General features: G+C 40.8%; 1 protein-coding gene across 1 annotated transcript in view; it reads right to left on the bottom strand.

Moving 5' to 3' along the window:
- Positions 1-359: 359 nt before the first annotated feature.
- PARM1 (prostate androgen-regulated mucin-like protein 1) overlaps positions 360-14,640 on the bottom strand; it is a 95,190-nt gene continuing 80,909 nt past the window's right edge. Inside the window, exon 4 of the mRNA XM_019720707.2 lies at positions 360-4,336. Coding sequence (XP_019576266.2) covers positions 4,252-4,336 — 85 coding nt within the window. The 3' untranslated portion in view covers positions 360-4,251. The remainder of the gene's footprint in view (positions 4,337-14,640) is intronic.

Genomic DNA, 14,640 nt, shown 5'->3' on the forward strand with positions numbered 1-14,640 from the left:
TTTGAAGAAGAACAAACCAAGTACTACTAAAAGCACTGCTGATGCCAACAGGCTTTCATGTGACTTGATTGTGCATCATCATCTATTTATCAAATCAAAGTGTTTATTTTTACATCTATTTTGTAAGGCATGGTGTTTAAGTAAGACTAAAAATCACTGCTTGGAAAATTTCTTCATTTCTGATACTCTTCAATTGTTTTTCAAGATCAGAGAAATCTTCCTGATCTGCAGAAAATATTATTTATTGATTGGGATAGGTTTTCTGTAAAAACAAGCCAGGGCTACTTAATGTAAGCAGTATTGGGCTAAATGGCTTGAATAACAAAACATTTTAAAATGTGAATCACCACTGTTGGACACAAGCTTTTAACAACTTTAATTGATATAATTGGTATGCAATACATCTTACAACAAATGTAGATACAATTACATTAAATATCAAAGAAGTTGCACGCCTTTCCATCTTTAAATAATGCCAGCTGATTTTTGTTGAATGTTTGTTGAATTCAATTGCTAAAATCCTCTGACCAACTCAAAAATTGAAAAAACGCATGTGGAAAAATAAGGTTCCACCCATTGGTGTTTTATACTAACATAACAAGGAGTGTTAGAGTGTTCATGGGAAACTGTCACCCCAAGAAAGCAATCTGGCATTGGTCTCTTGGTTAGCATTATTACCAATAGCAAGTAGCACTTTAAAATCTAAGTTGAAATGGTACATTCATTTGCCAAAAAGGAGGTTAAAGGCAAATAAGGTGAATCAATGTGCAAATCTGCATCTGGCCCAGTTGCAAAATCCATTTCCCAGATGCAAGGGATTGGACCATGCACCCTTGCAAGCAAGATAAAGAGCAAACAGATGCCATCAAACCAAAATCAACTCCACAAAGAACCCAGCAGACCCCAGGATGATAAAGGCCAGGAGTCTGTTTCTGTTAGTGCTTAGGTATCCATACTGTGCTACCCTACCCTCCTAGATCCTAACTCAAGCCTGCGAGACCCATGTCCAGGGCCATCCTATGGAGATGGAAACTAAACTTTGTGGTCCCAGGCACAGTTAACCCTCAGTCAGTCAGCTGCACTGGGGGGTAGCCTAAAGCTGTAGCAGCTGTCTGATGTAGCTACGACACAGCTGTCTTTTTATAGATTTCAGTAAAAACAACACACCGGTATAACAACAAACAAGTAACGGAGATCGCTTACATATCTATGTAATACGTAAAGTACTTAAAATGTCTATAAATATTTCTCTGCAGAAACTGAAAACACTGTACACATGATTTCATTAACCCTCACAACACATTTGTGAGGTAGCATGGGTGAAGCCAATAAGAAAGCATCACCCCCACTTACGAAATGGTAACACAGATGTCCAAGAAGGGCAGGAAACTTCACTGGGGCCCCAGAAAAAGAAAACAATTTAATTTCACTGTTTTATCTTTTGCAAACTATAGTCTGGAAGAGGCTGCTTGCCTCCCTCCTGCTCTGACATTCCCTCTAATGCTTTCACTAGTCCTGTCCCTGGATGGTATGTGGTTTAGATCCACTGGAGTCATTTCCCATGGGTTGAGGTGGAGAGACTCCCTGAGGTAAAGATTATCAATTATCCACATATACTTCCGAGGTGTATCTGTGTGTGTAGCAGTGTTTGTTGAATTCAATTGCTAAAATCCTTTGGCTAACTCAAAAATAGAAAAAATACATGTCGCAAAATAAGGTTCCACCCACTGGTATTTTATACTGACATAACAAGGAGTGTTAGAGTGTTCGTGGGAAACTGTCACCTTGCTGAACAGATTTGCTTGAGGTCCAGATCCCTGCCTTTGCCATAAGGATTTGGAATTTAATAAGAGCACAAGCGCATCAAGTGTTCTTGTACAATTGGAGCCTTGGGTAAGGAAAGCCGCTGGCGCAATCCATGGCTCGTACTCATTGGTCAGGATAACGTGGGAAGAGGCTGGTCCCTCTGACCCAGTAGTTATGACGGAAGCAACGTCCAGAAGTGCACCTCGTCAAAGGCGTTTCATGGACATTTTCCCAAAACGTTTTTGATAGAGGGAGAAAAAAATATATGGAATGTCCTGTTTTTATTGAGTTGTCCTTTGCCAAAATGAAAGCCTATGCAGGGAGTGAGGGCAGGGAAGAGGGACAATTATTTAGGCCAACCTCGGCCAGAGGGAACATCGCTAGTCATTCTTGACTGTTTTTTTCTGAGAATGTCCACTTTTGTTTTTGTTGTTTGTTTGTTTTAAATAATCAGAGATATCAGAATTCTACTCCTTGTTACCCACTCCTGTTGTAAAATACCTCTGGCGGTTGCTCCTTTTCCTTTGGTCCTTAAGGAGTTTAGGAATAAATTCTTTTCAGAGTGTGGGATGGCAGGTCTGTGGAAATGGCCCGGATACTGGTGTCTTTGACATCAGAAGGTTTAGGACAACACAGCAATGGTGGTTTACATGTCAGTACTTGGCTGGGTCACAACGAGTGACAGGATGAGCTGAGAGTCAAGTTTCTGGAAACAGAGTCGTGGCAGCAGGTCCAAGTTTAAAAATAAAAATTGACCAGTGTCAAGTTCTTTATGACATTGTCAGACAATATAACCCATTTTGAAACAGGACACAATGCATGTTTTCTGTGCCATGAAATCAAGACATCAAATGCCAAGTTGTTAATATCAGGTGTTAGGTATAATAGGACAGAGATATAGCCATGAAATAAAGTTAGCTAGAACACACAAAGAAATAAAAAGGCAACCATGCATGCCCCAAACAACCCATTAGACAACACGTTAGAAAGAATAAAAATTTAACAAATCATTTTATTTAGTTAAAAATCTGGGAGTGTCTTGTTCTGTCACAATGGGCATTGTAATATTAGGGTTTTTCAAACTCAGCACTATTGACACTTTGGGCCAGATAATTCTTTGTTATAGTGGGCTATTCTGTGCATTGTAGGATGTTTAGCATATTCATAACCTCTGCCCACAAGTAACACCCCAAGTTGCGATAATAAAAAATGTCACCAGACATTTTCAGATGTCCTGTGTGTGGGGAGTTTGGGGGGTTGCAAGACTGCCTGCTGGTTGAGAACCATTACAATAAATGGATACCTACAAAAATGATCAGTTCTTTCTCAAAATTCATTATGCAGGATTTTAAGACTATCTAATCAGGGGTTTTCATTTATTAAAGGGCAGAATTAGTAAGGTAAATGTACGGGAAGAATACATGGATTAATCACGGTACCTGTTTCCTATGGAAATGCCTTACTGAGCACTGCAGATGGACTAGTGCCTTAAAAAAAATTTTTTTTTCAAAAACAGTTTACAGCCATTATCCAACAGACAGTAAGGCAGTGAACCAGTTGCTTTGTGGTTATAAAGCAAGGATTCTATGGGCTCCTCCAAGCGGTGGATGCCTCTGACAGTTACTGAGAGCTGATTCTCACTTTCCCTAATGAGGTACTCAGTGCGTGTCAGCTCCCTCCTTCCTCCACTCCTTCTTCTGTACACGCACTCCACCAGCTTCTCCCTTTCTCTTCTCTAACTAAGCTCATCTCATAGTCTTCTGTGCCGGGAGGGGAGAACAGATAGAGGATGCGCTGAGATCTGACAGCAACCTGCTACTCTGCTCTGCGGCCTGCAGGCCTCCTCCTGGGCACTTTCTAGTTTCCTCTTTCATTAATTAGGCAGCTCAGAAGCTGGGATCCAGCTTGTAGAGCCACGCAGGCTTCTTGTCAGACACAACCAGCTGAATAGAGATTTAAAAGGAATCTGAGAAACCCCTACTCCCTTACCTGCAGGGTGAAATCCTCCCAGTACTCATTTTCTTTCCCCTCATTGAGATTTAATGTAATTTCCTAAATAAGAGTTTAAGAAATACCACAAACAAAAAGCTCCCCTAAAAGTAACCCCCAACAAAATAACTCAATTCCTCTTCCTCAGTCCTTCTTGCAGTGGGTGTTGTGGTGGGTACAGAAGCCTCCATCGAGGTGGTCTGGCCTCACCGGCTCAAGGTTGGCCCATTTTAGCTGCAAATCAGCCTCCACTCACCTTTAAATAATAGTTCTTTTTGTACCAGAAAGGGTAAGTTGTAGCAGCCAGAGGAGAGGGAGGAAAACAAGACAACCAAACCAACAAAACAGGGCTTAAGATTGTCACTCAATGCGCGTCAGGTACTTGTTATTAATTCTACTGGATAAGCACTTATAAATAAAGAGCATTTATTCCTCATCCCAGGCCACATTCCTTTGTTAAGAGTCGTCATACAGAGGATTGTTGTAGTTTCCCCAGGACCCATAGTCGTGATCATCCAGAAGTCTTCCATAGGAGGAATGCCTGGTGGGAAAGAAGAGAGTTGTGGTTATTTGGAGAAGTTGCCCATCTGAGGGAAGCCTAATGGCCTGCAACCTGAACGGGGGAGGCTCACAGGGCCTACGAGAGGGAAGCCATGATTCTTCACTAGGACCACCTCTTGGCAACAGATCCACCAACTGTGGAGGCCCAGGGCTACAGACACCCTGTAACTTATGAATGATGGATGGGCTGGGAGTCTGAATGGCGCCTTCTGTTGAGATCAGCAGGGTCGTGACTCTCTCCTTGCCCTCTACCGCTGGAGAAGGAGGAGGCCCCATTTCCATGTCTATTTAATAAGAAGTAATGGGAAAGGGCAGGTTGCAGTCCTGGCATTTTTGACTTAGGTCCTGGACTTAGTTTTCCCTGAAATAATAATGACACAACCATAGCCACTGTTGCTCTCACCACCCTTCCTGGCATTTATATAGTGTTTTACAATCCACAGAGCGTTTCTAGGTTCCCTTTCTACTTGATCCTCAAAATAAAGCCAGGGGGCGGATATTGTTTATCATTATTTGTCCAATGAAGAAATGTGGCTCAGAGATGTTGATTGACATGCTCAAAGTCACCCAATTGAGCTATGAGTCAACACCCCCTAGATCTAAATCCAGTGCTTTGAGCTGAGCGTCTTAGAGTCTGATTAGCACCTTAGTTCAATGGTAATATGGGTTTAACAGGCTTTGGTGGGTTATTCTGGGAACCTGTTCCACAAGTAATATTTCTTTAATAAACAAGTCAGATTGTTATCACTCCTCTGTTCAAAAACTTTGAGTTGCTCCTCATCTCACACAGAGTAAAGTCATTACAATGGTTTGCAAAACCCAACAGGATCTATCTGGCCCCTCTTACTTTTCTGAGCACATCAGCTACAATTCCAGTTTCTCTCACTCCTTCTGTTCCAACCATACTGACCTCCTTGCTCTTCCTCTTCATGCCTGGCACACTCATGCCTCAGGGCCTTTGCATTTACTGTTCCCTCAGCTTGGAACAGTTGTCCTCCAGATCATATCCTTCAAGCCTTTGCACAAATGTCACATCCTCAGTGAGCCCTTCCTTAAGACCTCTATTTAAACTTGCAACTCCCTTGCCTCTAGTAGTGCGTGCATAATTTTTCTCATAGTACTCATCACCTTCCAACATACTATATAATTTACTTACTTTGTTGCCTCTCTCCCCCAACTAGATTACCGTGTTTCTCTGAAAATAAGACCTAGCCAGACAATCAGCTCTAATGCATCTTTTGGAACAAAAATTAATATAAGACCCGGTATTAATGTTATGTTATATTATATTATATTATATTATATTATATTATATTATATTATATTTATAGACCTGGTCTTATATTATAGTAAAATAAGACCAGGTCTTATATTAATTTTTGCTCCAAAAGACGCATTAGAGCTGATTGTCTGGCTAGGTCTTATTTTCAGGGAAACACGGTATAAGTATGGATTATTTGCCTGTTTTGTTTGTTCTTAGCTCTATCTCTAGCACCTAGAAGAATATCCAGTTGCTAGTAAGTCCTCAATAAGTAGAATAAATGTTGGTGGAAGAAACAGTGTTTGGGAAAAAAAATACATCCTGGAAAGCCATTCTGTTCACAAGATGGAATCTTCCTGGAGAGGATTATGGGCATTTAAAGACTAAAACCAATGACAAGACTGGGAAAACTACAAAATGAGCATGTGATGCCTGTGAGGTTCACACTAGCGTGTGAATTATTACACCTTGCCACTGGAAATCAGCTGTGCTATATATAGTACAGATAAACATGCCTAGCCCCCCTCATCTTTGTCTCAACTAGATATGAAAATTAAACAAAATGAAAATGCAATCTGAGAGGCACAGAACGCATTTGCTATACTTATATCTGTTGCTAAAATAATGGTTGTCACTCTCTGAAGCTTATTTCCATTTGCCAGCTATGTGAAGAGGGATAATCGGCTGAAAAGAACCAGACCTTTGATGTACTGGTTTCAAACTCTTAGCCTTCAAAATCCTGATTTCTGTCCTGAAGGCAGGCTCAGCTGACCCAATCTATACACCTGGAAACTAGAGGACGTTCCACAATACGTTTTGTGTTCTCTAAAGGTCCATATTCATTTCTGCAGGTGTGAGAAGGCAAGAGATCACAAATAATACACCACTGAGCTTCTGACTGACAGGAACGGGGAGGCAGTTTTGGTAAATGGGGTCACCTGTCATTCATCACCAACACACCCCCGCCCCATGTTTAAAACCTCCAATTCCAATCAAATCCTTTAACAGGATGGTTGACAAATGGAAGCGATGGAATAAACAAGTAAAAACCTGGGGATTACAAGACTGGAGCCAGGCCTACATTTCAGCATGACCTAGCGTTGTAAACCTGGCCAACATCTACCTATAAAGCATGTTCCTTTATTGACAGGGCATTCCTGCCTCACCTTTGCACGGTTATTTAACTTCTCACAGCATTTTTATGTCTATCATATAATTTTATTCCCATATCAGTAGGGACAATAGATGTATGTCCTTGAATGTGTTTTTAACGCCCCGTTTCTTCATCTATGAAATGGAGAATGTTAAAAAAAAATTGTGTTAGAGTTGTTGGGAGGATTAAATGAGGTAATACATATGAAAGGCCTGGCGCATAGTAAATACACAATAAGTGTTGGCCAATATTGCTTTTCAATTTTTATTATACTAAAACAATACAAACACATGACAAATGTGCAAGTAGTGAAAAAAGACTGAAAAATGAGCCTCCCCCTCCCACCAGGAAGTCCTGAAATGATGGCCCAGGCACAGTTATAAAACAAGCTTCTTATATTATTGTTATTTGAATTTTAGAAATTATCATGCTGGAGTGAGGTTAGAGGATTAAAAATCTTCTGGACATCAGGTTTTACTGATAATGTTTATTTTAGGCAAAAGCTATTTGATCAGAGCTGTCCCTGAAGCTGCTGTATTAGAAGAGATGTCTACTTACACAAACACTAGTGAAATAAAGGGAAATGATGGATCTTTCATTTTCCTTTGCCTTCTCATTTGAATGAACAGTGAGTTGAGAGAAATGCTGATAAATGAGGAAAACAAAGCAAGAGATATAGATAAATCATATTTGGGAATGTATTGAATCCGTAGGACTTTTTATTATATTAATGAGTCTAAGCAAGAAGAATTGGGGGTGCTGGGATTCAAGCCAGGTTTGGATAAACCCTATCATATTATAGAAAGAGTAAGACAAACCCATTTGTGTGTGTGTGTGTGTGTGTGGAGAGAGAGAGAGAGAGAGAGAGAGAGAGAGAGAGAGAGAGAGAGAGAAAGAAAGAGAGAAGGAAAGAGAGAAGGGGAAGATTATTAATGATCACTTTAAACTCTCTTAAGTCAAAATGTCTTCAATCATGGCATGTTTTAGATGGAAATTGGGTAGGTTTTCAGATTGGCATTTGTGGAGTCTAAGAGGTGAAAAAACTCCCATTCCCAAGAAAAGGAAGGTGGGGCTCAAGGAATCTAGATGACTGCCCATGTGATTTAGCGGTACAGCTGGTACTAAAACCTAGGTCTCCGGGATCTATAATGCAACACTGCTTCATCTAATTTCATTCTGAACAGCAATTTGTATGAATGACATCATTGTCAGGTCAAAGCAGTTTTGTTTACTCAATTTCTTAGTTAAGACTGGCACCTATCCAACATAGCTCAGTTTCTACTTGCTGTCCCTTGGCTCCCCTTAGATGGTAAACCTCTTGGGGGCAGACTATGTCTGATGTTTCTTCTTATTTTCTGAACATCTACTACATTGCTCTTGATGCAATGGTTCTTTTATACATGTTTGATAATTGCATACTCCAGTAGGACATAAACAATATATATAGAGTTTGCTTGGTGGATGCCAGCAGGGGGTAGTATGGCTTGTGGAATTCATTGTGAAAAAGTGAAAATATCTTATTAAAGAACACAAAGGGTCAAAGCCACCATTTTGTCTTTAAATATAGGAAGAGGAAAGAGAATTACAGCTAAAAGTCCCCCACGTGATGATGTGGCTTGATAGCACTCAGCACAGTGCTCACTGTCCCTGTTAATCAGTGGCACTGGGATTACTGCTGATACTATTCTATTGTATGGTGTAGTGAGCTAAACGCAGGACCTGAGGCGACAGGATAGAGAATGATTTGTGTTAAGCCCTTGCCTCATTGCATCCTTCTCAAGTGCTTTGGCTAGAATAGGAAGCAGCCCTCCCCACTCGTCCTCTCCCCAATTGGTGATGCCTTGCTGATGACAACTGGTAGATGTGGTGTTGACACTGTGGTTTGAGGCCTTCTCCACCCCTGCAAAATGGGACCTATTTTAAGACAACTGGCAGCAGTACTTAATGGAACTCAATTGTCTTTAAAAATGAATGAGATTTCACTTTCCTTGTGTTGAAACAAACATATTTTAGAGAACAGCTTCTCCTTTATAAGGGTCAACCCAGTTCCCCATTAAGGCTCCAAATTTATTACTTTTCTTCCCAAAGTCCTCTCCTCTTTAGTCAAGTGAGTCTTTTCTATTCAATTATTAGTGCTTATGATGTACTAAGAAGGACAGATGTAAAGATGAATAAGATATGGCTTAGTGCTGGGAAAACACAGCTGAACTTGTAGCTTATTAGTCATTAGTAATTAAGCCTTTGACGCATATCATCCATTAGCAAAGCTAGATTGGTGCAGCTGTCATTGTCTCCTTGTTTTGTTTTCATTGGTGGCTTTCTTTCTCTGAATGTCATTTCCATGTCTGGCTCCTTTCATTTAACGATTCATTGAAAACTTACTGTCTATTAGGCTCTACTGTGAGGCCTGGGGGATACTTTAGTGAACAATAGACCAAAACCCTTGTCCTAAGGGAGCTTACATTCTTGTGAAGATAGACACAATAAATCAGACATGAAAAATAATATGGCAGATGGTAATAAATGCAAGGGAGGAAAACAAAGCAGGGACGGGGCAGTGAGGAATTCCAATTGGGAGGTGGCGATTGTAATTTTGAATATGGTGATCAGGGAAAGTCTCACTAAGATGACATTTGAGCAGACACATAAAAGAGATGTGGATGAGCCACATGGATGCCTGAAATATACCCTACAGACATAGAGAATAGCAGGTGCAAAGGCTCTGGGGCAGGAGAAGACAACACATCTGTATGGTAGCTATTGAATTATAATTTTTTAAAAGTAAACTTTTTATATTAGAATGATTTTAGATTTATAGAAAGACTGCAAAGATAAATTCCTACATGCCCTTTACCCAGCTTTCCTCTATGTTAACATCTTACATAACCATGACACATTTGTGAAGACTAAGAAATTGACATTGTAAGCTGCGATTTTGAAGGGAAGGAACTGTGACCATTAGGGGTGATTTTATTTGTCCACAGTTACCAAACTTCAGGATTCTAACAGTTCTGTCTTCTTTCTACCAAAATCCCTATGATGGAAATATTTCCAAACATTCATTTTCAAAGTGCTCTTTACATAGCCGTTACTTTCAAACTTATCTTTCAATAATCACCTTTACTTTGAAGGGGCAGATAAAATTTGTTTATTTTCCTTTTCAAAATTATCTGCCAGATATCATCCTGGCAGACACTCCTCACAAAACAGGCTTCATTGGAACACTTGTCTATTGTGAACAAATTCAGAGTCACAAGGTAACTAGTTTGAGTGTGTGGTTTAACAGATTCCCATGGCTTCCCCTTTTCCAAACCTAGTTTCTCCTGATTTGGAAGAAATGAATACTCCTTCCACACCCTAAATTTTCCTACCCAGAATCATTCTCTCAGGAAACAATTGTTTATAAAGCTACTATTATATGCCAGTACTGTCAGGGGCTTTATATCTTGCTAGTAGAGGGGACGGGCAGAAAACAAAACGATTCTACTACAGGGAAGAGAGTGGTACAAAGGATGTATGTGCAGCAACACGTGGTGGGGATGTATGTGTCCCCACCACGAAGACGATGGGGAGGAGACTTCCGGAGAGGGTCTCTTTTGAGTTAGACAACTTGGAAGCAGCCAGATTCCAAGTTGCTGTGTCTATAAATCACCCAAAAGAGGTGAATCAAACATGTCTGACAGAGGGCTCAGCATGTTGAAAGTGACGGAGACATGAAACAGTAGGGCAGCCTATCGGGGACACTGCAGTGCAGTGTGCATTTGGAGTGTTAGGAGATGAGGATAGCGCAGGTTACTCAAAGTATGGTTCTTGGACCAGCAGCCGTGCCACCATCTGTGAGTTGCAGAGAAATGCCCTACCATGACCTACTGAAGCAAAACCTGTGGAGATGAGACCCAGCAAACTGTTTTTAATAAGCTCTCCCATTGATTCCTCTGCACATTAAAATTTGATGACCACTGAGGTAAAGAATCAAGTCACCTAGACCTACAGAATGCCAAAGGTGTAGGTCACAAATTCTAGAAGAGCTTAGCCTTTAGGTCTGGCTGGGCCTACTCTGTAAACCTAACAACAACCAGAAGGAATCCAGTTGTATAAATATAATCACCAGAAGACTTGAAGCAAAACAGGTGACTTCTAACAAGATGCCTTCAGAGCCAGGCCCTGTTGTGTCTATAAATCAATATCACATTTATTTTTGTGAAGGGAACAGCCGTGTTGTCTGCCTGGGTTACCAGCACACCTAATTATAGCAGCCTCCACGTTGCTGGTGATAGCAGATACGGTCTCCTGCACAGGGGACTATCTTGTGGCTGAACGGTTTTGAGCCAATTTAGACAAAACCGACTTACCTCATTCTTCAATCATCACTAATTAAAGACACCTCTCTGCAAGAGGCAGGGAAGGCCTTTGCTTTCTTTTAAAGTTGCAAACAAGCCCTGGAATAAAAGCTACTCACAGATAGTTTCTCTTTATGGACATATAACACGCATGCAACTTCACAGGCATTTAGAAAAAGCACGATTGAAACTGCCAAAATGGAACAAGAGAAAACTGAGCTGCTGTGCCGTCTTTCTCCTCTTCCTACAACTCCCCTGTCTTGTGAATCCCTGGTGCCTACCGAATGGGATTGTTGGCAGCTACCATTTTTCTAAGCACCTAAGCAGTAAGCATTGTTTTAACAAGAACAATTACAACAATAACAGGAGTTAGTGCTTCCATCATCCTCATCTGATACTCGGTACTGAATGTTTATCTGTATCATAATTTAATCCTCATGACAATCCTGAATTAGGTATTCGTATAGTCCCATTTTATAAATGAAACTGCACGCAGAATGATTCATATACTTGCTCCAGAGTACGTATTCTTAACCACCATGCCATCTGGTCTCTGCAGGAACTCGCCATTCATTGCTTCATCTTCGAAATAAGCTTGAAATGTAGGTAGTATTAGTTCTGCTTTTGCAGATGAAGAAATTAAAGATCAGGGAGATTATAATTTGTCCAAGGCCACCAACTAGGAAGTAGAACCTGACCGCAAAGCCCACATTCCTCCCTCCTCACCACGCTGCTGCTGGCTAAAATGGGGGGTCGATAAATAATAGAGGAGAGCCCTGGAAGCCACATTCAGTAGTAGCTGAGGTCTCAGAAAGATATAGTTCTCCAGGCTGGGGTCACTGTCCCTGCAGAATAGGAGTGTTAAAAGAGATGGCTAATGCGTTTACCGATCGATGCCTTCAGAGGGAATTAGAACTTGGTGAAACTACTGAGCTACTGTTAGCAGAACCTGTAAGCTGTGCCCGTTTTCTGGTTGTGAGGCTGTCCGTTCAAGTGGACTCTTCTTTCGCATTTGCAGGGACCCAGGTTTTAGGCCAGAAGCTAATGGTTCCCTCATGGGCTATGATTTCAGCCACTTGTTTGCTACTCCAGCCAAGTGTGCTAAAAGACCATAGACAACAGGCCTCTTATGATATTGTTCTCAGAAATCTGGGATGATAGGAGCGAAATAAATTCCAGCCAAGGTAAAACCTAGCCTTAGGTATACACACACATCACACATTCTTTCTCTCTCTCTCTCTCTCTCTCTCACACACACACACACACACACACACACACACACACTTGTGAATTGAGCCAAATGTACTTTTGATTAATTATTGATGGGGCTTTCCAAGAATCTGGGAAAATAACCCTTGAGGGGGTTTTAGCACAGCCTTAAGATTCATGAGAACTATTAGCTTCCTTATGTTACCATTTTGCCAAAATAATTAATAAAGCAGCAGAATGGGGTTTTCCTTAGGGGGTTTCCAAACAGGGGTCTGATCACTTTATCCATCCTTAAATTTGTAGTGCCAAAGATAACTACCAACATTATACTTACACAACAGGGGGCCTTTCTACATTTTAGAGGGAAGAACTATATGGGGGAGAGAAACCATGACTAATTCAATTAAATCTCTCCCCGAATTTATCCAAAGTTGAGAATGCCTGAAGACAATATACTTTAAAATTTTTAAATAAAATGTTATACAATTTTAATCAGCACTCATTAGAACCAATTGTAATGGCCTGCTAACAGAATTTTCCAAACACAGTAAGTTCTGTGGTGGCAGGACTGTGTCTCATCACTGGTGTGACCCCCATGCTTAGAAGAGTGGCACATGGCTAATGCTCCATAACTATCATCAAGCAACCGTCCTACTATTGGAGTCCCTTCCTGTTGACCACCTTGATGGTGATGGCAGGGCTATGTACTTGGGAAGCAGTGTCCATTAATCCTCCCAGCAATGCTACCAAGTAGTTAAAATTATGGCCCTTATTTTACAGAGTAGGAAAGTTACGGTCAGTGAAGCTCCATTACATGCTCGGGTCACACCAGAACCAGCTACAAAGTGGTAGAGCTGGGGTTCAAACCCAGGTCTCCCTACTTGTGGAGTCTGAATTCTTAATTGTTGCCTGTCTATAGGCAGTGGTAGGTTTGAGATGGTAAACTTGAATTCTTGCCTGAAGTCAAGAGGAGTCCTCAGGTTATTTCAATATTATTTTTTGGCAAGTGTGTGGTAAGAGGGAAGAATTTCTATTTCAAGCCACACTCCAGTGGAAGTCATATTTTTGGTGATAGCCCTTCAGAAACTCATCATTGGTGATTCCAAAATGACTCTAAATTAATGCATAAGTCCCCTTTTTGAGCAACTCCTGCCTTCATGCAAAGAAAAACTTTGTTATGACATGGGAATGAGGTTCCAAGACTAGTTCATAAAAGCCAATTTAACTCAGAATAAAAATATAATGTATCCTCAGTGATGAACTAGTAATTAAACCAGATGAAAAAGAATACCACTCACTAAGATATAATTCACAAAATTAAGTTTGCTGCTCAAGGAAATATAGACTTAATGAACATTTTTTTTTTTTTTTTTAAATATGAAGGAGACTTACGGATGCTTTGATAAAAGGCTTTTAAACACAGGTAGCACTGGCCCTTTAATTCCAATTTCTCTTCGAAACCTGGCTTTCCTGTTCTTTGTACCTTAGATACAGGTGATATTACAGGGCGCTCTTATACTTGACACCATCATTAGATTGATTTGGTGCACATTTAGAATAAAAGGTGGAGGGAGATAAAAGGGAAGGAGGAGGGAAGTGTTCCCTAGTGGGTGTTGGGCTGGGCTGGGATGACTAGAGGAGATGAAAGAGGGGGAGGAGAGAGGGTAGCAAAGGATATGTGTGCACAGAGATGAGAAATTAAATACATGAGCCACACATGGGGAACCAGGACAGGAGGGAAGGAGAGGGTGTGCACACGCCTCCTGAAAAAGAAACACAGCTGCAGGGAAGAGACGTCAGGAATGTATGTGTGCATCTGCATGGCAGTGCGTGAGTGACTGTGTATTCTTATGCCAAGTTATTCACGCATTCAACTTATAGAGCATCTTCTTTGTGCCCACCACTGAGTTCATAGATAAAGTCTGGGTCCTCTTGGAGCTTACATTTTTGTCAGAGAAAGAACCAATAAACTAACTAATATATAAAAATCAAATCAAATAATAGATAGTGATAACAGCCAGGATGAAAGTAAGAGAATAAATAATGGGCACCAAACTGGAAGGGAAGTCTCCTGGAGAGATATGAAAACCATGCATGAGGAAGAATTAGAAGACAAACATTTCAGGGAGAGGGACCAAGAAAAGTGAAGGGCCTGAAGAGAAAAAGAACCTGGCATATTCTAAGAATTGGCTAGAAAGACAGTGTGACTGCAGCTCAGTGGTTAAGAAGGAAAGACAAAAATGTGATGAGTGAGAAGAGGCAGGCAGGAATGGGTCCATGAATGAGCTCAAGGGCCAACCTGAGAGGATAGGATTTATTAT

The sequence above is a fragment of the Rhinolophus sinicus genome, linkage group LG02 (assembly GCF_036562045.2).
Source record: "Rhinolophus sinicus isolate RSC01 linkage group LG02, ASM3656204v1, whole genome shotgun sequence".
NCBI classification, from domain to species: Eukaryota; Metazoa; Chordata; class Mammalia; order Chiroptera; family Rhinolophidae; genus Rhinolophus; species Rhinolophus sinicus.